The 23,844-nt window shown below is 50.1% G+C and overlaps 1 protein-coding gene across 1 annotated transcript in view; it reads left to right on the plus strand.

Moving 5' to 3' along the window:
- Positions 1 to 23,844, plus strand: part of POLA1 (DNA polymerase alpha 1, catalytic subunit) — a 1,864,208-nt gene that overhangs the window by 1,447,462 nt on the left and 392,902 nt on the right. Inside the window, exon 34 of the mRNA XM_078657805.1 lies at positions 12,410 to 12,541. Coding sequence (XP_078513931.1) covers positions 12,410 to 12,541 — 132 coding nt within the window. The remainder of the gene's footprint in view (positions 1 to 12,409; positions 12,542 to 23,844) is intronic.

Consider the following 23,844-nt stretch of genomic DNA (forward strand, 5'->3'; position numbering starts at 1 on the left):
AATGTGGATCTTAAGTTATATACTGGGAGCCTAGTGGCCTGACTGGCCCCCCACCTGCCGGGCCTTGTGGACCCGGACCAGGGGGGGTTTATCCCCCGGACGGCAGATGGTGGACAACACCAAAAGGATCGTCCATCTCATAGAAAAAGCTTCCAGAGTCCCCGGAGAGAGGTTGTTGCTAGCAGTCGACGCTGAGAAGGTGTTTGACCGTGTACACTGGCCATACCTAGAACGAGTCCTAGCGAAAGTCGGTATTGGGGAAAAATTTTGCTCACTCTTATTTAACTGTTACAAATTCCCTACAGCAGTGGTGAGAGTGAACGGTTGCAACTCAGAGCTTCTCCATTGAGAAAGGCACGAGACAGGGGTGCCCGTTGTCGCCAAACTCTTTGCCTTGTATATGGAGCCATTTGCCCAGCGGATCCGCCAGACGCCTGCAGCAACGGGGGTGACATTTGGCGGCTTCACCCACACCATCAGTCTCTACGCGGACGATGTCATACTGTCCCTAGAGAATCCGCGAACGGCTCTACCGGCCTGCATTGTGGAGATAGACATCTTCACAAGGGTAGCGGGATTCAAAATGAACTTAGACAAGTCTGTAGCTCTGGATCTATCCCTCGCTCCTGCTACCACAACTTACTCACAGGACCTCTTCCCCTTACAATGGTCGTCAGACCTTGTGCCATACCTGGGGATCCAGCTGGCCCCCACCTTGCCGGCCATGGTGACGGCCAACTATGCCGCACTCCGCGGGAAAATACAGGCGGAGTTGAGAGACTGGAGGCGTGGCACCCTTTCTTGGCTGGGCAGAATTGCCGCAGTCAAGATGACCGTCCTCCCCCAAATTCTCTACCTATTCCGAGCACTACCACTACAGCATCCGGTGGGCTGGATTCAGCAAACGCAGGCAGACCTCTCGCGCTTTATCTGGCAGGGCCGGAAGCCCAGACAAAAGAGGACACTGTCCACGCTGGCTCCGGAGGCCGGGGGGCTGGGGATACCGGACCTGCGCAAATACTTTCAGGCAGCACAGCCACGCTATCTAGTGTAATGGAGCAAATGGGAGTCGGACAAGCACTGGCTCTTCCAGGACCAGGCGGTGGCAGGGCGCCCACTCCAGGAAATACCCTTCCTACGCAAAGCCCATCGACCCGCCAACCTGTATGCTTCAATTGTCACGAGGGTACCCCTGAAGGTATGGGATGCCACTAACACCATACACGAGCTCACCACCTTCACTTCACCACTTACTCCACTGGTCGATAACCCGGATTTTACCCCAGGGCTAGACAAGGGGGCCTTTACACACTGGCGACCCGCGGGTGTGAGAAGTTGGCCTGATATATGATGCTCACTAGTTCTAGTGATCACCTTGTATCAGTCCAAACAACCCTTATGGTGATTGGTTGTAAGTCAACCTTATAGACCAGCTATCCTAATGGTAGCATGGACAAAGCAGTCTTAGGCTAAACTCTTTTGGCATGTGAAGCCAGCTGTTTTACCACAATATAACCCCTTGAATACCAGATGAAAGGACACCACACAGGTTGTTATGAAAATAAACAGTATATTTATTAATAACAACACCTCTGAACTCTTTATGAGGTCAGAGGGCTAAGCACATGCCAATCTCTTACGAAAAATACTACAAGTTGCACCAAATTACAATGGTGCCCTAGGGGCACGACAAACCATATACTAAGTAAGTGGAATGTGAAAGTCAATAAAAGGAATGGAGCTGTCCAGAGGCTGTAGGATCGATGGGACCACGCTACACTAACTTCAGGTAAGGAATAGGAGGCCCACGGAACGCGTGTGCAGAGTGTGAACTCACACGCGAGATGCGTAACAACGTCTATGGACAGTGCAGTTCAAGTTAAAGGTGAGTACGGACAATCCTGACTAGATAGGACAACAACGACTGTGGAACTGGACACTAGGACAGTTAAACTACCCTTGAGCACCGAAATGCTCTTGTTACCTCACCCACGGACTGCGGGTGCACAGGTGTCAAAGTGCGTCGGGTTCTCGCGTTGAAGTCTATGGAGCCTGAAAGAAAAGAGGCTGCAGGCGACCAGGAGGAAGATGTCCGGTGCAATCCAAGGGTGGATTGTTGAAGAAGGAGACCTGAAAGCAGAGGGGACAATGTTCACAGTCACTAGCCAGTGACTGGAGTGGAACCAGGAAGGAACCAGATGTCAACGTCGCGATCAGGTGAAGTGTGGACGCTTGACTCTGCAGCCACGTGGACCAGGAGGTGTCTTCGACGACCAGGATGGAGGCACAAGCTGTCCCACGCAGGCTCTCGCTGTCAGCGGTGTCGGATCCGGGATTGGACTCAACAGGCCTTGGCAAAGGCAACCCACGCGGTGAGTGAAGAAAGCATCTGGTGCGGACTAGGAGAGTCCTGGGTGCCCCTCTTTTGGAAGGGAGCAAGGGCCAGTCTGGAGCAACCAGACCAGCAGCAAAGATTCAAAGGTTCGTCGTCTAGGAGGCCACTAGCCAGCCGGCAAGTGACCAGACAACGCGTCGAGCAGCAAACAAGCAGAAGGGCCCCACACAGATCTTGTGGAAGCTGGAGGGCTGATCTTCGATGCAGGGGCTGCTCGGGGCTGGGGCTTCTCAGTCCCCAAAGCACTTGGTCGAGTTTACCTCGGGAGTCGTGCTGGAAGCGAAGTGCAGGTTCGTTCAAGATGGCCGGTCCCACGTGTCTCGTCGCACCCACGGGTCTCAACTTTGCTGCAGATGTGAGTTGAGGTCTGAGAGGTCTGGGAATCCAGGTCTCGTCGGGCTCTGAAGTCTGGATCCTCGAGGGAAGACGACAAAGTGAAGCCGCTGGACGCTTGATGGTGCCTGCAGTTGCAGGGTGGACACTCCTTGCCAACAAGGGAGATTCTTCAGTCTTCTGTGGAGCAGAACGTCGAAGGCCAGAGTTTCTTCTTGTTGAATAGTTCAGGATAATCTAATTTGGAATGGGACCAGCTCCTACCTTTATTCTCCTAAAGGGGGCTGCACTACTGACTAGGTCCCTCCCCAGGGTAGGACCAGGAAGGGGGGTGGCTACACCCCCTATCCTTTGTCCGGTTTCCCGCCAGAGCTGGGGCTGGGATGCCCCAGCAACTGGTTTGAACCGGTGTATGCACAGGGCACCTTGTGTGCCCCAGGCATGTCTCATTCCTTTCAGGCCTCCCTACCTCAATACACAAAATCCTGTCTGGGGTGGTGCTAGCACCTCCCAAGGCAGGAAACCCTTTGTCCAGGCCATCCTCGCTGGAAGGACTCCCAGCAGCAGGAGGTCAGACTTGTGTCTGTGGTGGCAGCATCCATTTTGTGATGCTGAGGCTCGAGTTAACTTTAACCGGGGTTCACAGTTACATACATGTCGTGTCCCTCTAGAAGGGTGGAATGCTACCCCCGTCGCCAGAATTGGCGAGGGGGTAGTATTCCAAATCGTATGACACATTACTCGACATGTTTTGATAATGTTATACCAGAGTTGGCATTTAATCGCGAGGATTATAATGCACTTAAGAGTATATGGTATAGCGTTATCATGGAACAGCTATTAGGACTTGGTTCCGCAAGCTGCAAACGGGCTCAGCTCATGCCAGAGCACCATCTCACATAATTCCAAGCACTCTGCCTTCAGGATTGATAAGGCCTTCCATAGGAGTGACTGATAGGAATATATGTGTCCATTTTAGGGTTAGATATAGGTATACTATATCTACAGCAAAGGGTGTTTACACCACCTTGCCCCAGCTGTCATGCAGCCAGTTGTGTCAGATTTAGATGGCCAGCCAGGGGTGGCATAATACATGCTTCGGCCCCTGGTAGGCCCTGGGTACACCTATGCCCTGGGTACAGGGACTGATAAGGTGGCCCAGTACCAATTGGTATGTACCTAGGGTACATGGAGTCCATTTTAACAGGGAGAGCAGGACGCCTGGGGTCCTGAATAGCAGGATCCCAGGCCAACTAAGTCAAAAACCAGCAAAACACCAGGCAAAAAGTTGGGGGTAACCATAGTCAGATATCCACCTTCCTACAGCGGGGTGTCGTTTTCTCTACCATATATATGGTCCAGATGGCGTAATTCCCTTCTCACTCTTTAAACAGGAATACACATTGCCAGAGACTGAACGGCTGCGCTACATGCAGGTCCGCCACTGGGCATTACACCCCCAAGTGAGAGAAACGGCGGATAGGAAACTCCTTCCCTATGAACAGTGGCTTATATCCCGCACTTTGGACGCCAAGTTGATATCCGATCTTTACAAATTCTTGCAACCACCGCCCACACACCTTCATAACCCAGGCAGGGAACGCTGGGAACGGGAACTGGGTAGGTCATTGAGCCGTAAAGAATGGGATCAGATCTCATACAGAGCCCGAAACTCAGCATACCACACGGGGCTTACGGAAACACTTACCAAGGTATCTACTTACTGGTACTATACCCCAGAACGGATACATGAGATGGACCGCAGCAAGGCCAACACTTGTTGGCGGGAATGTGGGCACACGCAGGCACATTATCACACATTTTGTGGGACTGCCCGCTTTTACACTCTTACTGGAAGCAGGTGCTAGATGACATTGACACTCATTTTCAGACCGAGCTGTCTCGCTTCCCCGCCTACATTCTACTGGGGCTCCCTAACCGACTAACATATCCCTTGCCCTCCCGTAGGGGACGTCCGATTGCCATCGCCCTGGGCTCTGCGGTGCAGAATATCCTTATACATTGGCGCACCACTAAAATCCCTTCCCTTACGGGGTGGTTGCACAGGCTGTGGCATGTACTGGGAATTGAGAAGTTGTCCCTTACCCTGGCTGGAGATATAGACCAGTTTGATGAACTTTGGCAGCCATTCCACTCCCTGTTGGCCACTGAATTTAGAGAAATCACCTGCCCGAAATATCTTCGCCTATTACGGCTCACTACACCAAAAGGGGAGGATTCCTGAATGGGCCCCACATAGGAGGTCCCTCCATGACAGGAAACGAGAGAAACGGGGTAGGATGGGCCTGAGCACTGGACGGGGGATGGGGGAAGGGAGGGGATGGGGAGTTGGGGGTTTGGTGGGAGGGGGTTTTCTAGAGGGAATTTTTTCCTTTTTTGCAGCACTGCCTATACCGGCTTCACTCTATTGGCTGGATTGCTTTTGGACTGTCACCAGGAGGGCCGCAAGCGAGCCCCTGGCCTTTGCAGATCCGCATCACCTATGCAATGTATGTTTTGTTTCTTTGTGCTGCTTCAATAAAAATGATTTAAACCTAAAAATAAATCTCAGCAAGACTCGCACGTTATCAATCAACAACAATAAAAAACAGAAGACCTGGTCTCTTGGGGGTCTAAAGATCGAGTCAGCCAGCGAGTATAAATACTTGGGAGTCATATTCGAAAGAGAAGGCTCATTTGTGCAGCCGAAACAGGAAACAAGAAGGAGAGGAGCATTGATCGCCGTAACGTTGAAAAATCCAGCTACCCAATTGATGGGACTGACCCTGACCCCTTATCTGAAAGTTATTCAGGCGAAGCTGCTTCCCTCGATCACCTACGGCAGCGAGGCCTTGCGGGGAAGAGACTCCAAAAACCTGGACCACATACAGGTCAAAGCCTACAGAACAATGTTTTCGCTCCCGCTCCACACCTCCCTGGCTCAAATAAGATTGGAGTTTGGTCTGCAAAAACAAGTTCTAGCTAGGCATGGAGCATACATCATTTGCTGCCACAAACTTAGATCCACCACTACAGAAACATTAAACTCTTTACTATGGCAGGACATACAAGGCAGGGACGCCTCTCAGGCAAGAACCTACTTGCAGGCAGCGCTTGAAGTTACAAAACTCTCCGCGCCTTGGGACATGCAACTTGGGCATAGTGCTTTTAAAAAACTAGTTTGGAAAAACGTTAAATCACTTTCCCTACTAGAGGACAAGGTTCTCTTTTCCAAAAGATCTCATGCATGGATGACCCTCAACACGTACAAAGTCCTGACACCACAAACATATTTTAGCCAGGGTTACCCAAAAGCAACAAAAATGAGGTTCCTGAAACATAGACTAGGAATTCTGCCAAGTACAGAGCATCTTCCACCATGGATCAGGATAGATGGCAACGATCTCTGCCCGCTTTGCAACTCAGACAAGGGGGACATTCTCCATGTCACTTGTCTTTGTGAAGAACTCCATCAAGCACGCCAATTGCTCCTCAAGGACCAGCTTAAGCAAAAAGGGATCAGCACCAGAAGGCAAGCGGTGCTTGCCTGCCTGAATCCTCTAAACACTAAACTGAACTGCAGATACGTCAAATTCCTCGCGATTGTCGAGCAAAGTGAATGTAAATGTAAATGTGCTGGATTTGTAAAGCGCACGGCTGCCCGTGAGCGTCCCGGCGCTTGCTTAGGGAACCCGTCCTGGTATTCCCCTGTGAGAAACCCCGGCAGGGTGTCCACAAGGTGAAAGCCAGGCATCCCGCCGCGAGGGGCCGTAGTGGAGATTAAGCAAGCTATTGCCCAGAGTCGCAGAGTGTGACCCCGTGAGTTGAGTAGGCACCAGAGCGAGAATTGTCGAGTCCGTGGAATTTTTGAGCCCGAGACCCGCCGAGGCGGGGAATCGAACCCTGGTCCACGGTCAATCTCAGCTTCCGGGTCTGCCGCCTCTAACCACTGAGCCACGCTTCTCCAACCACTGAGCCACGCTTCTCCAGCAAAGAATTCCAAGACCGCCAAAACCGGGGATTAACAATACAGACACAGGTTATCAAGCAGACGATCAGAAGGAAGTAAGGGAACTCACTGTCCAACCCTTGTAAAAAGGCGCATTGACATTCACACTGTATTTTTATTTAATCACATGCTTAACTTTTAACGGTTTTAATCTATGATATTTCATGATCCTTTTGTAAAATGCTTTGCTCTGGTTTTAATTAACTATGCATAATAAACTTTACCTTACCTTACCTCTGGCCTGTTTTCAGGCCCCACTTTTTTGACGCTTTGCGTCAAGGAACAGTGTGCGATGCCTTTTGGCTTCAAATCTTGTATTTCTTCTTTGCGGCAGATGTCCGCTACCGACCTGCATCTTATTTGTATGTGGTGTCTGGACGAGCACCATGACTCCACGGACTGCGAAGCCTGTCAGCGCCTGAAGCCGAAGTCTCGGCGGGAGCGCCGTATGAAGCTTCTCTCGGCACGGCTGTCCCGGTCGGAGTCGTCTCGCCCCCCCAGCCTCATCATCAATGGCAGGTCCCTTTTCTGTCCGGTTCCGCTGTCGATCGCCCTCTGGAGTCCGGGGCCGTCGTTCGCCGATTGGTAAGTCGAGGCGCTTGTCGCCCAGGTCTTCGACCTCCCCTTCCTCTGTTGTCAGGGGTGCTAGTTCCTGGAGCATTCCGGACTTGCGCTTCCAACAGTCGCCCCCCCTCTATCCGCCCTTCCCGGGTGTGGGGGCGACTCGGGCCCAGATGGAGGCATATCCCTCAGCTCTTCAGGCCTCCCTTGGGTCCTCTCCCATTCCTGGGGCATCCTAGTGGCCTCCACTTCTTGGGGGTCCCCGACAGACTCGTCGGCGGGTTCTCCCCCGGCGCCAATTGGGCCTTTGCCACCCTTGAATGTCGGAGATGTGGTGTTGTAAGGGCGCAGCCCGGTTGGGTCCCCCTCTATGGTCCACATGGAGTCATTACGGCGCGGCCCACCCGGGTCCCCCTCTACGACTCACGGTGCCTCTTCTGCGCCACCAAGCCTTGCGGGGCTCTCTGAGGCGCCGCAGGTGGTTGCCGGTGCTCATGGCCCTGCCTTGAGCACGCCCCGGGCTTCTGGGCAGGCGGCCGCCTCTCCGGAGCTGGGGTCGGCGCCCTACCGGCACCGTAGGCTCGCCTCCTCGGCACCGACCTCCGCTTCTTTCCCCGTAGTCGGAGCCTGTCTTGGACAAGACGGGAACGGCGCCAAAGGCGCCTTCTCCTTCTTTGGAAGGGGATCTGGTCATAGTTTCGGCGCCAGACGGAGACCGATGAGGCATGATCGGCGCTGACGCACATCGGTTTGATGCTGTCGACGCCGAGTTGTGGAAACTTCTCTAGAGGCCTCTGTGCCACTCTCTCTCGCCCGGCGTCGCCAGAGGTTTTGTTACCAGTGGCCCCCTTGGAATTTGTTATGCCTCCTCAGGAGCTTCCAGATCCGGCAGGCTCTTCGCCTCCCCAGGAGCCCCATCAAGATCCTCATTCTTCCATGGGGCTCCCTTACGTGGGGCATTGGTCGCACTCTCAGTCTCCTGGGAGGGTCAGCTTGCAGCCTTCTCCAACTGATGAGCTGTTGTCCCCCCCCGCGGAGGGCTGCCGAGGCTGGTGCGGCTTTTTTGCGAGTGGTCTCGTTGGCCACCCGCATTTTAAACATGCACACCCCCTCTGCCTGTGGACCCCTTGTTGGAGTTCCTGCACCGTGGGTCCGGAAATGTGGAGCCGCTTCTGCCCTTTGAGGCTTCACTTTATGATGCCCTTTTAGGTACCTGGGTCCGGCCTGCTTCAGGTGACCCGGTGGCTCGTTCGGTTTTGCACCGCCACTGTCCAACTCCACATGACTCTGTGTCTTTTTGTGCATCCTGATGCACAGGGGTTTGTGTTGCAGACTGCCTTTCCTTCTCTGCCTCCATTAACACTTCCTCCCTCTCTGGAGTCCAGATGGCTTGAGGCATGGGGTAGGAACATCTTTGCCTCTTCTAGTGCGACCCTAAGGCCCTTGGATACAGTATGTTTTGGGGCGGGCAACCTCTGCCCTGTGGGACTCTGCAGAGACCTTGCTTTCCGCCGCCTCTGAAGGCGCTCGTGTCGACCTCCTTCAGGATGGTCACGACCTGGCTGAATTCACAATCCGCTCCACCTTAGATACTGCTGATTCTTTGGGGCGTGCTATGGCGGCCTCTGTTGCCTTAAGGTGGCACTCTTGGCTGTGAGACAGCGTCTTCCTGAAAACATCCAGGAGCAACTGGTTCACTTACCCTTTGATGGGGTTTTGCTATTTGATGCTCAAGCCGAGTCAGCAGTTCACCGGCTCCTTGCAGGCTTACGTCCTCCCACTTAGGTCTTTTTAGACTATCTTCCGTGGTGGTTCCTTTTCATTTTGCATCCTCAACAGATATGCTCTGTGTTTACCATGGGCGGTGAGCCTTGCATCTTCTTTTTATGTGATTAACGGTGGTTACCATTGTGGGCATCCCTTGGATGTGTTTTTGCTATAAGCTGCCTGTCGGCCTGCTGTGGCTGTGTCGCTCAGGTTGCTGTGGCAGGTCGCCTGACTGTGGTTTTGAGCAGGTGGCTCAGCTCGGTATTGGTTATGGCTCGGAATTCAAGTTCACAAATTCTATTCCTCCCTGCGCTCTTAGGCTTGGCTTCTTGCCCTAAGAGGTGTTTCCCCTGTTGTTTGGGGTATGCCTACTCCATGTGGGTTACTTGTACGCTATTATATAGCTTGCTTACTTTGCTTGGGCCTGGGGTTCCTGTGGGCTCCATGCGTCTCTTGGTGGTTAATTTGTACGATGTTCTATTTTTTACTTGGTGCCATCGGCTTATGCTATGGTCAGCCACCTGGGGAGGTTTCATGAACTCCTCTTCGGACACGGCTCCTACCTGTCCTTACTGTCTAGGTATGATTCGGTATGGCCATATTCCTGCTCCTGGCTGTTGCTGCCTCTGCATGTTATATGTTTGTACCCTTCTATATACATGCCGGTGGCCTAGCATCCTCTTCCTATGACGTTACCTCTTGTTGAGGTGCTTTTTAAGTGTTTATATAACAAAAAAGGAGGAGTACCACCTGAAAAGGGCTCAAAAGAGCGATCTAGGTGGGATGATTTTCTAATGAGACAAAAAAGAAGAAAGTCCTTCTTTGGTTTTAATAAACCCCTCACTCACCGACCTGGTCGGTGACATGCTTCATCATCGGGGCCACCTTGATAGCCGAGTGCCATCAAGGTGTGCTACGACACCTGAAATACAGTGGAGCTGGTATGTGAGTGATGAGTGCAAAAAAGAAAGTAGGTGAGTTAAAAATTGTCCTGGTATGGCTTATTGGTAAAAAATCTTTATTCTTAAGACTACTGGACAATGTTAAAATATGTGTAGATACAATAGTAGGTTTAATTATGAGCAAGTGTATCTGAAATGTGAAGTGGAGGGTCTACATGTTTCAAACCGTATTTGGAATTTACCGGTTTTTCTTCAGGACCAAAAAAGAGAAAGAAATGGGTGGTCAGGGTACACTAACACCCTGCCATACCGTCATTCCTTTCTACCCTAAGTAACAAAATTATGTTACAGGGTAAAGAAAAAGGTAACCCAATGGTGGTTAACCTAGGCAAAATAGGACTCCTAGTTCGGGGTCGTTGGGAAGCACGGGATTAGAGGGAAGGGTGGCCTTTGCTCGAAAAACATATTAGTTATCACAGGTCAAGTCTTACAGTGTACCTAATACGCCCCTCCATGCGCCTTTTTAAGTGTTGCCTGTTGCGCATATGGTCCTCCTTGCCTTCGCTCATTGGAGAGATATCCCCAGTTGGCATATGCTTGTGTTTTCTGAAGTGTTGGTCTCGTATTCTGCAACCTTTTTTTTTTTCTACATTATCACCCACTCTTGTTGAAGATACGCCTGCGGGGCGGTTCTTCTGATGGCAGTGGTCATTGGCTACTGCCTGTAAGTCTATATTGTGGGTTGTTTGTCACTTTGGTTTCATACTGCCCGGTTGGGCACTCTTATGCTTCTGTGCAGGCCACTTTAAGGCATCTATGGCCTTTTGCCGGCTGTGTATTATACCTGCTTCAGCGGTTCAGAATTAATGCTAATTGGCCCTACTTTCCCTTTTTTGGGGTTGGCTGTGCACTTGGCATGTTTCTTGTCCCGCCGGCTATTCCCAGACCATTGCTCAGGTTCTAGCTCTTGCCTTGTACTTTTGACACCGGCTCCTTCGACTTCCTTCTAAAGGCTAGTCTGTTTGGCTCGGGTTGCATCTCTTCAAGTTCATTTCAAGCTTAGGTCGGTGTACTCCTCGTGCGCCATTCAGCGGAGAGTGGTCTTTCCTCTCTCTCTCTCTTTCTTTGCTCTGGTATAGGGCTCATTCCGTTCTACCTGTTATTTGATGGTATAGCGCTATTCTGGCATTTTTAGGATATATCTCTCCTGTTATTTCTGTTCTTCGAGCTGATTAAATTGCTGTTTGGCTGTTCCGCCACAGCTTTTCCCCCCTATCTGTCACTCTGTTGCCGGATCGGAAGCTTGGCGCTTTCTGTTGTTCTGTCGCAGACCAACCTCCCTTTTGGTGTATGGCTGTGGTATCTATTCTAAGTTAAGGAATCTGCGGCTAGATGTCTCTATCAGATGTACGTGTTACTTTCCTTCGGTAACGATATATCTGGTAGAGATGTCTAGCCGCAGATTCCTTAACACCCACCCTACCACCCCCGTTCTGTAAGAACCTTGCCAAGTGGTGTTCTCCACTGGCCTATTTAGTTGCTATTGGTCTTTTCTCTCACGGGTGCTTACATTGTTGCGCCCCTTTGAGAATTGCCATATATAGCTAACTCCCTCTAAGGGGCTTCTTTCCTTTGATTCACCTTCACCAGGAGATTCATTTTTCTCTTCTGTTGCCTTCCCTTCCTCCCGCCTTCTCTATTTACTCGGGGTTCTGGTCTCCTCTATAGTCGTCGTCTTTGGGGATCTCTGGAGCTCTGTTTCGCACTTCCATTACTATAGCGGAAGTGCCAGTCTTTTCATACCTTCCTGTAGTGGATTGTTCTTCTTCTGTGCTCCATCTTACTGGATGGCACGGTTCTAAATGGTGATGGCAGTCTATTTCTGTCGAGATATTCTTCCCTTGTTACGCTTTGGGAATGGTCTTCGCTCCCTGGCGGGCTCTTTCTCACAGTTTTTTCACTTATATGTAGGCTGTGTCTAGTTCTGTCTTTTACGATGATGTCTTGCACCATCCTCCTTCACAGATTTCCATCACTCGCACACTATTGCCATACAGTTTTTCTTGGTGGCTCTGCATTGTGCCGCAGAAAAGTTTATCCGAAGAAACCTGACGTCAGCGCTCCGGGAGGGACTTATATGACCTCGCTGTACGTGTACGACATAAGGCGGGGTCGTGTGGCACCGTCCCCAGGCGTGCAGAGGTCCTGCTGCAAAAAAATTCCGGATCCAGTCTGACGCCTGGGGATATTCTAAGTTAAAGAATCTGCTGCTAGACAACGTCTCTACCATATACATCGTTACCAAAGGTAAGTAACTCGTACATTTGGAAGGCCACTTTTGGCGTTTCATATTTTCATCTTTTTGCATGTCATATGACTCCACCATCACATGTGTTCATCCAGTCACTCCTCTTTAATAAATTAATTATTTTTCATCTGCAGGGCTTACAGATGGAGCCCAGCTTGAAACGCTGCTGCAAACCAGAATGTGAAGCATCTCCTATGGACTATGTCATTCAGCTGCAAAACAAGCTAATTGTGGATATCAGACGTCACATCAAAAAGTATTACAATGTACGTATCTCCATAGCTAACAGTGCTCTTGTGATGGTGTAAATATGTTTGGATTTATTATAACAGTCCATTATCGAAAAATGTGGTGGTTTGAAACCTTTTCCGTTTGCAGTTGTTCGGTGTGAATACATAGTTTGTTCCATGTAATTTTTTTCCTCCTGTACATGTTAAAATAGGAAGTACTGGCTGGTCAGTTTTGATTCAATTATATTGGTTCCATAAGGCCTAGTTTTTGTTTCTTGAATTTTCTTGTTTGCCCCTCTTATGTTTTGCGATAGTACCACGGTTAGTGAAATCTTTTGAAAGTATATAGATGTAGACTTCTGAATTTCAGTTAAGGGATGCATCACTTTTTAGCTGACATTCATAACGTGCATTGTCCTGCTTTGCAGTGGCTTGAGACAGAGTACACCAATACTTTTACATTTAGATAGGTATTTCCTCCCTCGTTTTGTCAATGAAATGACACTTTTGAAATGTAGCATTCAGTTTAGGAGTGCCTCAGCAGGCATTCACGTACAAGGGTAGTGGAAAAGTATTCTGGGCAATCCAAGTGAGAAATAATCCCTGTTTTCCCATTTATATAAGCAGCAGTGCATCTTATCATAATTAAAATGTAGCCTGCTGCAAACATTTATCATTTGACTACAGACATTTATTTACTTGTTGGGTTAAAAGTAAGTGGTTTGAAAGCGTAATATATAGAAGTAGAGGGTGCCCTAAGAAATAGGATAAGATTTGGGGGTCCTGGCGGCTATATCGCCGGCTGTGGGGGAGGGGTAGGGGCTTAAGTGAGACAGATCAGCCAACAATGTTGATCTGAGTTTTACTTGCTCCAGTGTTGAAAATAAAGAAATGTAAAGTATGAATTGGAGATTCGTGTACATTCTGTATTGATAAATTACTTACCGAGCACATTGCAAAAACATAAAAAGTAGGTAAGTGGTTAAACGAATATTTTTTGCTCGTTGGTGGCCAAATGAGCCCCTGGTTTTCTGGTACACAGTGCACACAAACAGTCTAATAACGCTGTAAAAGTGTGGTGTCCGTGGATTTGTGAGAGACCGCATTGCTCTGTTGGCAGGAGCAATGCTTGACAGTTGGTCATTGGCTGTGAAGTCAGGTTTCTTGGCTTTGTCAATGGTTGTTTACGCATGAAACACTGTTTCTAGCCAGACCCCTCAAAAAATAGATGAATATTCAACAAGTTAATTTGCTAGATGACTTGCCCTCCTCAGCCATGTGACCCCTTTTTTCCTTTGTCATTCAGGTGCATATTGAGCTTGTCCACGATTACTTAATAAACAAAAAACACAGAAGGTGGCGTGGCAATCACTACTTTGCTGGCAGCATGCTTTCCAAGGAATTAAGTACAAATCAAGGTTTAGAAGTGTACTTGGCAAGCAGACAGTACATTTACAAATACAACTAACTGTGCTTTGCATTCATTTAGGCAAGTGTGCAAAAAAGAAAAATGTTGCATACATTTCAATATTCCACAACTAAGAGGGGCAGTTTACAAATTAGCAGCTGGTTAAGCATATCTGAAAGAGACTATTAGTTATAGATTCTTTACCTTAGAAATTACCCCCAGGTGTCAGACTGGATCAGGAGAATTTTTCTTCAGCAAACCCCTGCGCATCGGTAGGTGGTGTCGGTCGACTCTGCGTCAGTCGTCTACGTCGTGGTCACCGGGATGAAGTCGCTGTGCCTACTTAGACTTCGCCCCTGCACGCTGACGTCACTTTTCTTTTTCCACGACAGTCTAGCGCACATCCAGAGAGAGCTTGCCCTTCACCAAACTTTTTTCGACTTTTGTCAATGTCTTTTTCGAGTCTTTGACTCCTGATGCGTGAGGGAAACCGGATTCAAGCTTTGTGACTCCTTTCACAAGCTGATGTCCGTCACGGATCCGCACCTCATGTACCTCGGGTGCCTGGAGCGCCACCGCAACCCGAAGTCGTGCTCTGACTGTTGGGTCATGAATCCGAAGTCTTTTGGAGGCCCGGCAGTCCGCTCCGCGTCGCTCCCGGTCTCGCTCGCGGGGAAGGTCTCGAACGGTTGCGGAGCCACCACACCTCGTCATAGTCTTTGCACTCCTCGGGTAAGTCGGAGCACAAGAAGAAGGCGAAAAAGCACTGGAGCTCTTCACCTTCCTGCGTCGTTGGCTGACGCGACGCCGGACCCAGAGCATCATCGCTTTAAGGCTCCGTCTCCAGCAGCTGGTTCAGGGTCAACTCCACGCCTCCCCCCCGTTTCCAGGAGCCGGGTGTCCCCTGCCCAGCTACGTCCATTTTACGAAGTCCTCCATTCCATCGTTGGGCAGCCTGACTCCACTGGTGCGCCTTCGGGCCTCGCAGAGCCGGTTGTGGTCCCTGGGCCTTCGATGCCGGTGGCTCTGGGCCCAGCGCCACAGGGTTCCTTTGGATCCAGGCCTGGATCCGGATCGACACCAGTCGACCTTACTCAACTTTCCCTGATGCCAATCCCTGCAACCACACCCCCGGTGCTGGCCGTGCCTTCAGCCGACACCATCCCCGAGATGGAGCCGAATCGAAGTCGAATCCGATGTCGGAGGGTACTTTTGTGCCCTTGTTAATCCCAGATGTTCCCTATCGTCCTGAGGGTGATGATGAGGACTGGGAGGGGTTGCTAGACCCTTTAACAGGCCGGACTGGAGAGAGGAATTGGGTGGCGCCAGTGGTCTGGATACCTCCCCAGACCTTGCCATGCATTTTCCCCCTACCGTGGCTACAGGGGAGGGAGCCTCTTATGCAGTGGTGGTGCGTAGGGCAGCTGAGGCTTTGGGCCTGGAGCTCCCTACAGTGGCAGTCCAGACTAACCTCCTGACAGAGGTGATTCAACCAGCAGCGCTCTCATCTGAAACCCTCTTGCCCTTTAATGAAGCCCTCACGGATGTCTTTCTGGGCACTTGGTCTGAACCCAGCACAGGGGCTCCTGTGGAACGGACAATTGCCCACTGCCCGGCTCCTGGCGACCCCATTTTCCTTTCCCAGCACCCTTTCCCCTAGAGCTTGGTAATCCAAGCCTCTTCTTCCAAGGACACATTCCCTTCTGCATCCCTGTATAGGGAATCCAAGTTGCTGGATCATCTTGGGAAGCGTATGTTCTCTTCCTCCAACTTGTCGCTGTGGTCCGTGAATACCGAATGCCTCTTGGGCCGCTATACCCATACAGTCTGGAATACAATTGTGCAGGTGCTGCCTTACTGACTGGGAGAGACCTGGGCTATTCTCTCCCAGGCAGTGGCAGATGGGAGAGATGCAGCAAAATTCACAATCCCCTGTGGACTGGACACCGCTGACTCTGGGCAGAGTGATTCCCACGTCGGCAGCCCTTCAGGGCTATGCCTGGCTAAGGACATCTGTTTTTTTCTTGGGATGTCCAGGCAACTTTGCTGAACATGCCCTTCGATGGCTGTCGCCTTTTGGGTATTCAGCAATGCGGGTCTGGGAGCCAGCGGGCGGGCCAGTCCACCCTTATCCCCCCCTTCCCCGCAGCAGCCTCCAAACCGTTCTAGTCTAACCTTTCAGGGCCATCAGTGGCCAGTGGGTGGCAGGATTCGCCATCACCTCCCCTACTGTCAAGCCATCACGTCAAACAGGAGGGTTTTGCAGATAGTATGAAGGGGCTACTTCCTCCCCTTGCACCAGAAGTAGGTCGTTGTTGCTATTCCCGCTACTTTCTGGTGCCCAAGAAAATGTTGACATTGGCTCAGGTCATGTCTGTCCTCAACCCTGGAGACTGGATGGTAGTGTTGGACTTGCAGGACGCTTATTTTCACTTCCTTGTCCTGCTGGCCCATCGGCGTTACCGATAGTTAACGGTGGGCCAAGAGCACTTTCAGTTTACTGTTCTCCCCTTTGGCCTTACCAGCGCCCCTCGGGTGTTCACGAAGGTGATGGTGATGGTCGCAGCTCATCTGCGCAGATCAGGGGTTCCAGTCTTCTCTTATCTCGACAACTGGCTGCTGAAGGTGGGCTCGCCCCAGGCTGTCTCCCACCTCCAGACTAAGGCTGATCTCCTGCATTTGCTGGGGTTCATCATCAATGTGCCGAAGTCACACCTGATTCCCTCTCAGAAGCTCCTTTTCATCAGAGCGGTTCTGGACACAGCGCAGTTTCCCAATCATCCTCCGGAGTAGCGAGTCTGGGATATTTGGGCTATGATTCCGATCTTTCAGCTTCTCTCCCGAGTTTCGGTCAGACTGACCCTGAGGCTACTGGGCCTCATGGCCTCCCGCAACCTGCTGGTGGACTATTCCAGGTAGCAAATGCGGGCTCTGCAGTGGGACCTGAAGTTCCAGTGGGCACAGTATCAGGGGAATCTTTCTGATTGCGTCCAGATCTCGGAGGGCACTGCACACCAATTGCAGTGGTGGCTAACGAACCAGGACTGGGTCAACGGTAGGTCCCTCTCTCTTCCCCAGAAGGAACTCAGTGGTGACAGATGCCTCACTTCTGTGGTGGGGCGGCCACATGGGAAAGGCAGAGATCAGAGGCCTCTGGTCTCCGGCAGAGTCCGTTTCGACAACAGCCTTCTGGAGCTTCGGGTGATTCGTCTTGCACTGAAGGCATTCCTTCCTTCAGTCAAAGGGAAGGTAGTGCATCTGTTCACGGACAACACCACTGCCATGTGGTATTTCAACAAACCGGGAAGGTGGGGTCGTGGACCCTATGTCAGGAGGCACTTCGTCTCTGGAAGTGGCTGGAACATCAGTGCATGTCCTTGGTGGTCAACACCTGGCAGGTTCTCAGAACGCAAGGGCGGACCAACTCAGCCGCCGGTGCATGATGGATCACGAATGGCGCCTTCACTCGAAGGTGGTGCAAGGTCTCTTTCAGCAGTGGGGAGACCCTTGGTTAGATGTATTCGCCACTGAAGAGAACGCGCAATGTCAGAAATTCTGAGTGTTGGAATTTCCAAGGTGACACTCGTTCTGCTACACTTTTAATCGCGAGTGGAGTTGTGGTTTTCTGTACGCCTTTCTGCCTATACTACTTCTACCCAGAGAGCTGAAGATGATCAAGGGCGACCGGGCCCAAGTCATTCTTGTGGCTCCGGACTGGGCATGAAGAGTAAGGTATCCCGAGCTTCTGCACATGGCCATCGATCCTCCGATCAGACTGCCTCTTCGGGAGGATCTTATGTCGCAGCAGCAGCGGACGGTCTTCCACCCGAACCTGACCAGCTTACACTTACTTGCTTGGAGATTGAGCAGCGACAGTTGACAGCTTTCGTGCTTCTTCCCGAAGTCTGTAATGTTATCTTGGCATCCAGTCGCCGCTCCACCAAAACGGTATACGCCTGTAGACGGAATAAATCTGTGGCATGGTGCGCAGCAAAGGCTGTGGACCCCCTCTCTACCCCCCCTTTCAGAGGTTCTCCTTTTCATTCTTTCTTTAGCCCAGCAGGGCTCTGCTCTGGGCACTCTAAAAGGCTATCTTTCGACCAGTCCAGACTTTCTTCGGCTTCCTGATCAGCCTTCTCTTTTCAAGTCCCCTATTGTAAATCACTTACTTAAAGGCATAACTCACTTCTTTCCTCCCATTTCTTTCGTAATGCCCCAGTGGGCCTTGACCCTGGTTCTAACCTACCTTATGTGCGCTCTTTTCGAGCCGCTACATAACTGTCGTCTCACACTTTTGACACTTAAAACTGCCTTTTTGGTTGCCATCACCTCTGCTCGCAGGGTGAGTGAGCTTCAGGCTCTTTCTTCAAAACCTCCTTTCCTTGCTGTTCATCTGGACAAAGTTCTTCACACTACGCCTTCCTTCCTTCTCAAAATGGTTACCTCTTTCCACATAGGACAGACTATCACTTTGCCCACCTTCTTCCTGCTCCCACATCCTTCTAAAGAGGAGGAGAGGCTCCACCGTCTAGATCAAAAATGTGCGCTTTCATTTTATTTAGATTGTACAAAGTAATTCTGGGTGGATGACCAGCTCTTTGTTGGCTATATGGGCGCCAAAAAAGGTCGGGCCGTGCAAAAGCAAACCACCTCTCGATGGGTCGTTATTTGCATCAAAATCTGTTATTTCTTTGCAAAGAAAAAACCTCCTGTGGGGCTGCGCGCCCACTCCACCAGGGTGACGGCAGCCACTACTGCTTTGGGACGTGGAGTGCTTCTTTGACATCTGCCAGGCAGCCACGTGGGCTTCATTGCACATGTTTACTAAACACTACTGCCTGAACAGCCGAGTCCGGAGGGGACGGCTTCTTCAACTGTTCAGTTCTCGAGGACTTTCTGGTATGAACTTAGTTCGCAGACCCACCCCCTGAGTTGGTATTGCTGGGGTACCTATTCTAAAGTGAGGAATCCATAACTAATAGTCTTGTTCAGATGAACAAGTTAGTTACCTGCGGTAACGATATATCTGTAAGAGACATATTAGTTATGGATTCCTCACCGCCTCACCAATCCTCCCTGTTCTGTAAACTGACTTCTAGGGTAAGGGGCTCCCATTTCAGGGACCTAGTTTTTGTACACCAGTGATCAGTTTCTTGCATGGCTCTGCACTTCTGGCTTGGAATGTTGTGTAAAGTACTGACGTCAGCGCGCAGGGGCGGCGTCTAAGTACATACCCAACGTCATTCGGGCGATCACGAACCAACGACAAACGTGTAGTTGACTGACGCCACCTACCCACTTGCAGAGGTACTGCTGAGGAGAAAATTCTCCGGTCCAGTCTGACGCATGATAGTAATTCTAAGGTGAGGAATCCATAACTCATATGTCTCTTACAGATATATTCTTACCGAAGGTAAGTAACTTTTTCATCTACAGTCCTGACAGTACACACCTAGTATCCAGAATTTACCTTGCAGCTATGGATAAGAAGTGCATCTGGGAACTGGATCAGGTGGCCTGGGAGAATGATCTGGGTTTCCCCCTGTCTGATGAAATGTGGTACTTTTGCTGTGAACAAACCAAACATGTCTCCAATAACCATCAACATAAATTATTACATTTCAAATATTTACATTGCTCATATTACACACCACAACTTTTATTCAGCCCAGATCCCTCCAAACCCCACAGCTGCATTCGATGTGCTGCAGAGCACGCAGACTTTACCCACTTGGCCTGGAATTGTGCGTCTATATTGAAATACTAGCAGCCTGTCCCGATGTTGTCCGGGTAGGCTTTGCGAGGTGAAAGGTACTCACCAGCATTGCGCACCCCGGACATGGGCAGCTCCTTTCTCTCTCTTACCAATCACCCCTTTTTGCCCACTTCCCCTCAAACTACCTGGCCTTCTGTTCTGAGAGCCTCAGCTTCATCTGGCCCGGCCATCCACCTGCGGACCTACCCCCCCCCCCCCCCCCCAAACCTCCTTACCCCAGTCACCTCATCCTCACACCATCACTCGAGTACACTCACCTCAGACTTCCCTCATCTCAGCCCACTCCCATGTGTACCCCATCACCTCCTCAGCCTATTACATTAACCCACGTCACCTCTTAATCTCTACACCCTCCCAACCCGTCAGTTACACTTGACACCTCAGTCAGACCCCCCACCTCTTCCCACCCATGTCCTTGCTTTCAGTCTCACGTCTTCAACCTACCAAAAGCGTACCTTTCTTCACCCTACCAGGAACTCCCTTCCTCTCTTCAGTCCCCTTCACCCTTCCGTTCACTCCGTACCCTCTCACCATCATAGCCCGCGCCATCCTCAGGGGCCGTCTCAGCCCCACGGCCCCACTGTCGCCGCCGCTCTCTTCACCATGATGGTGGCGGACATTGCACTGAACCGGGTGTCGGTTCCGCGCTCCTCCTCGCGCTCATGGCCGGACGCCGAACGCCGCGTTACTTTTCCTCCCCACGGCTCCACTGTCGTCGCCGCTCTCTTCACCATGATGGTGGCGGACATTGCACTGAAATGGGTGTCAGTTCCGCGCTCCTCCCCGCGCTACTGTCCGGACGCCGCAATTACGTAACGCCACGCCCACACGCCATTGCGCCTCTCGCAAGCGTTGTATGCGCCAATGAGGCCGAACGCCACGTTCATATCACTGTATGCATACGCCCAAGGACTACTTTTTCCCTAACGTTCTTCCCCCCCCCCCCCTAATGTATATGGTGTGGTGCTGTACAGCCTATGTCCATCTCCTGGACCTCCCCTTTCCAATGCTGTATTGGGTGTTGTAATTGGTGGTGTACTTCTGGAGTTTACCCGCCTCAAAGGACACAGTTCTCTCTTTATAATAGTAGTATAGATTGGAAGGCGGTGTTTCGTATTTTATCAGTAATTATGGAAAATACTATTAAACCATCTTCATTAATGCCCTGTTGCCAAAGGCCATCTCATTACTACTGGCTAAGTTCCAGGTGTCTGTCCACTGGGCAGCGTCCTCCTGTCTCAAAGCTAAACAGTGGATACAAGATATGATTGCGTGCGATACCTCCGGTGACCTATATGCATCACTCCAACCCCATGCCTCCAAACAAAATATGTATCTGAAAGAGACGCGTTAGTGATAGATTCCTTACCTTAGAATATCCCCAGGCATCAGTCTGGATCCTGAAAGTTTTTTCGTCAGCAGTACCCCTGCCCGACTGTAGGTGGCGTTGTGCGGCTACGCCTCAGTCGCTGGCGTCGTAAGCGACGAGATGACGTTACGTAGGCGCCACCCATGTGCACTGACGTCAGTTCTTTCTTTTTCTGCACCAGTAAGCGCAGATCCTGTTAGAGCACGTACCCTACTCACTTTTTGACTATCTTTTTGAGACTGACTAAAGAACCGCCACCATATCGTGTGTGTAAAGACTAGGGTGATATGAATGTGCGTATGGATAAAGTGACTGATACATTCCGGGTTGTTTAGCTGTATAAACAGAATAGTACCAGAGAGTTCCAAAACAACAATGTGCACAAGATTATGATGTCTGCGCTAAAGGAGGAAAAGGAAAACGTTTGTGCTAGTGAAATTGACCATGTCGATAACGTGCATGTTACAAAAACTCGACAGAACTCAAAAAATAGGGTGACAATGTAATGTGAAAGAGACGCCGTGAATAAAACATGCTATTAATGCTAAGGTGACTGTTAAATATAACGGTCCAAGCGATGTGCTTACCGATAAAGTGTTCTGAAAAGCTCCCAACAGTTGTGGAAAGCAACCGGCGGTCGCACTGGCGTCCATGCAAGTTTGGGTGGCGTGTGACGTATAGTCAGTGGGTGTGGTTTTAATACGGAACAAACGTAACATGTATCCCGGGGCTTAAAGGGATATTGATGCATAATGTGTGTGAACTGTGAGTGAAAGTGAACATGCCGCGTATTATGTGCATTTAAACAGTCGTGCAATAAAGTAAGAATCAAAAACGAAAACCAGGCAAAACAAAAAAACTTTCCTACACACTGCAAGGGTGGATATCACAAGAATATCTGATCATAAATGTCTGGCAAACTTATTAAATGAAGCGCTGTAGCACATAAACTGAAAACGGTAATGACAAACGGTCATAATCACACCAATGATTTGAGCGGAGCACCATGCAAATGAAAACAAACACATAAATATTAACAATAATGAACACTGTCCTGGTGGTGTGAGGTCTAATTACAAATAACACGAAAGTTCAATCCTATCATTCATCCCTTGAGGCTTTAGGGCGTTAAGATGATACATCCAAAAGTTCTCACGCATCAGTAACATCTTTTTGTTATCTCTCCCTTCTCGACGTTCAATGATTTCTATTACACATGCTTTGATTTGACTGATATGATGATTTGCCTCTAAAAAATGAGTTGCAACAACGGATTTTAATGATATGATGATTTGATCTGGGGTATCTATTCTAAGGTAAGGAATCTATCACTAACATGTCTCTTTCAGATGCACATGTTACTACTTGTGTAACGATATATCTGTAATAGACATTAGTTAGTGATAGATTCCTTACCGCCCACCCATCCTCCCCGTTCTGCAAACTGATTTGTAGTGTTAAGGTCATCCCTTTCAGGGCCCTAGTTTCAATGCACCAGTGGTCAGTATCTTGCCTGGCTCTGCGTTCCTGGCATGAAAAGTCGTGTACAGAACAGACGTCAGAGCGCGTGGGTGTGTCTAAGTAGCTCCAACGACATCGTCTCAGCGAATACGACGCCAAAGACCTACGCGGAGCCGCACGATGACGCCTATCGACGTGCAGGGGTACTGCTGACGAAACTGTCTGAAGCCTGAGGATAATTCTAAGGTAAGGAATCTATCATTAACTAATGTTTCTTACGGATATATCGTTACCGAAGGTAAGTAACTTGTTCATTAAGACCCAACTGATCCTGCTCTGGCATAAAATATCCACCATATTGTTTTGGAGGATTCTAACCAATAGGGTTCGGGATATGCCCCCTCCCCAGAGGGAGTGAACATATAAAGGGTGTAGTCACCCTATTAGTAAGTAGCCCATTGGCTACTACCTACTAACCCCTGTAATGCCCATAAATTGAGTATTTCGGGGCATCCCTGAAACTTAATCCTCAGATTACCTATGAAGAAGAGGACAAAGAGGAGCCGTGCAACAGTGAAGACTGAAGACACCAACGTTACTGGCCTGTCTGCAGCCCTTAAAGACCCTGCTAAAGAAGAGGGACTTGTCCCGCAGCCCAGTGACCCCCAGAACCCTGGGAGGACTGCCTGCCTCCTAATCTCCCATGAACAGCAGACCTATTCAGAAGAAAAACTTTAAAGACTACGTGCTCTGCCTGTGGAAACGCAAAGTCAACCATCTCTGCACCCCATGGCCACGGCCTGAGTCCAAGTGGCCCACCGGTCCAGAAAAAAGGTTCCCAACAAACCCCAACTTACCAGTGTAGCTCTAGGTTTCTTTCGGCCTGGCTTCTGGCCTGAGCCTACTGACTTTTTCCAACTTTGAGTTTCCCCATTGGTTTGTATTCGGCAGCCGACATTGTGTTGGCACTCTACACCTGGCCGGGCATTTGCCGTTGAGGATGTAAGTATGGTCCTGATTTGCGGTTCTCCCCCCCCCCCTTCTTCCTGAGCCGCCCCCGGTCCTTACCTTAACCCCCGGAGATTGAGTTACCAAACTGTTATACTTGTAAGTCATACCACTTTGTTTGCCCCCTTTCTCCAATGGATAACGTTTACACCAGAACCAGAGTTTGACCTCTGCACCCGGCTACCCCAGTACCACTGGTGATGCAGTGTGGTCACTTACCTGACCCTTGCCTGGTACTGATTCATCATTCAAAAGCTCAATATCGTAAATTGTTTACTTAGTTGCATATTGCATTTCCTCCCATAGAATAACATTAA

This window comes from Lissotriton helveticus, chromosome 8, assembly GCF_964261635.1.
Source record: "Lissotriton helveticus chromosome 8, aLisHel1.1, whole genome shotgun sequence".
NCBI classification, from domain to species: domain Eukaryota; kingdom Metazoa; phylum Chordata; class Amphibia; order Caudata; family Salamandridae; genus Lissotriton; species Lissotriton helveticus.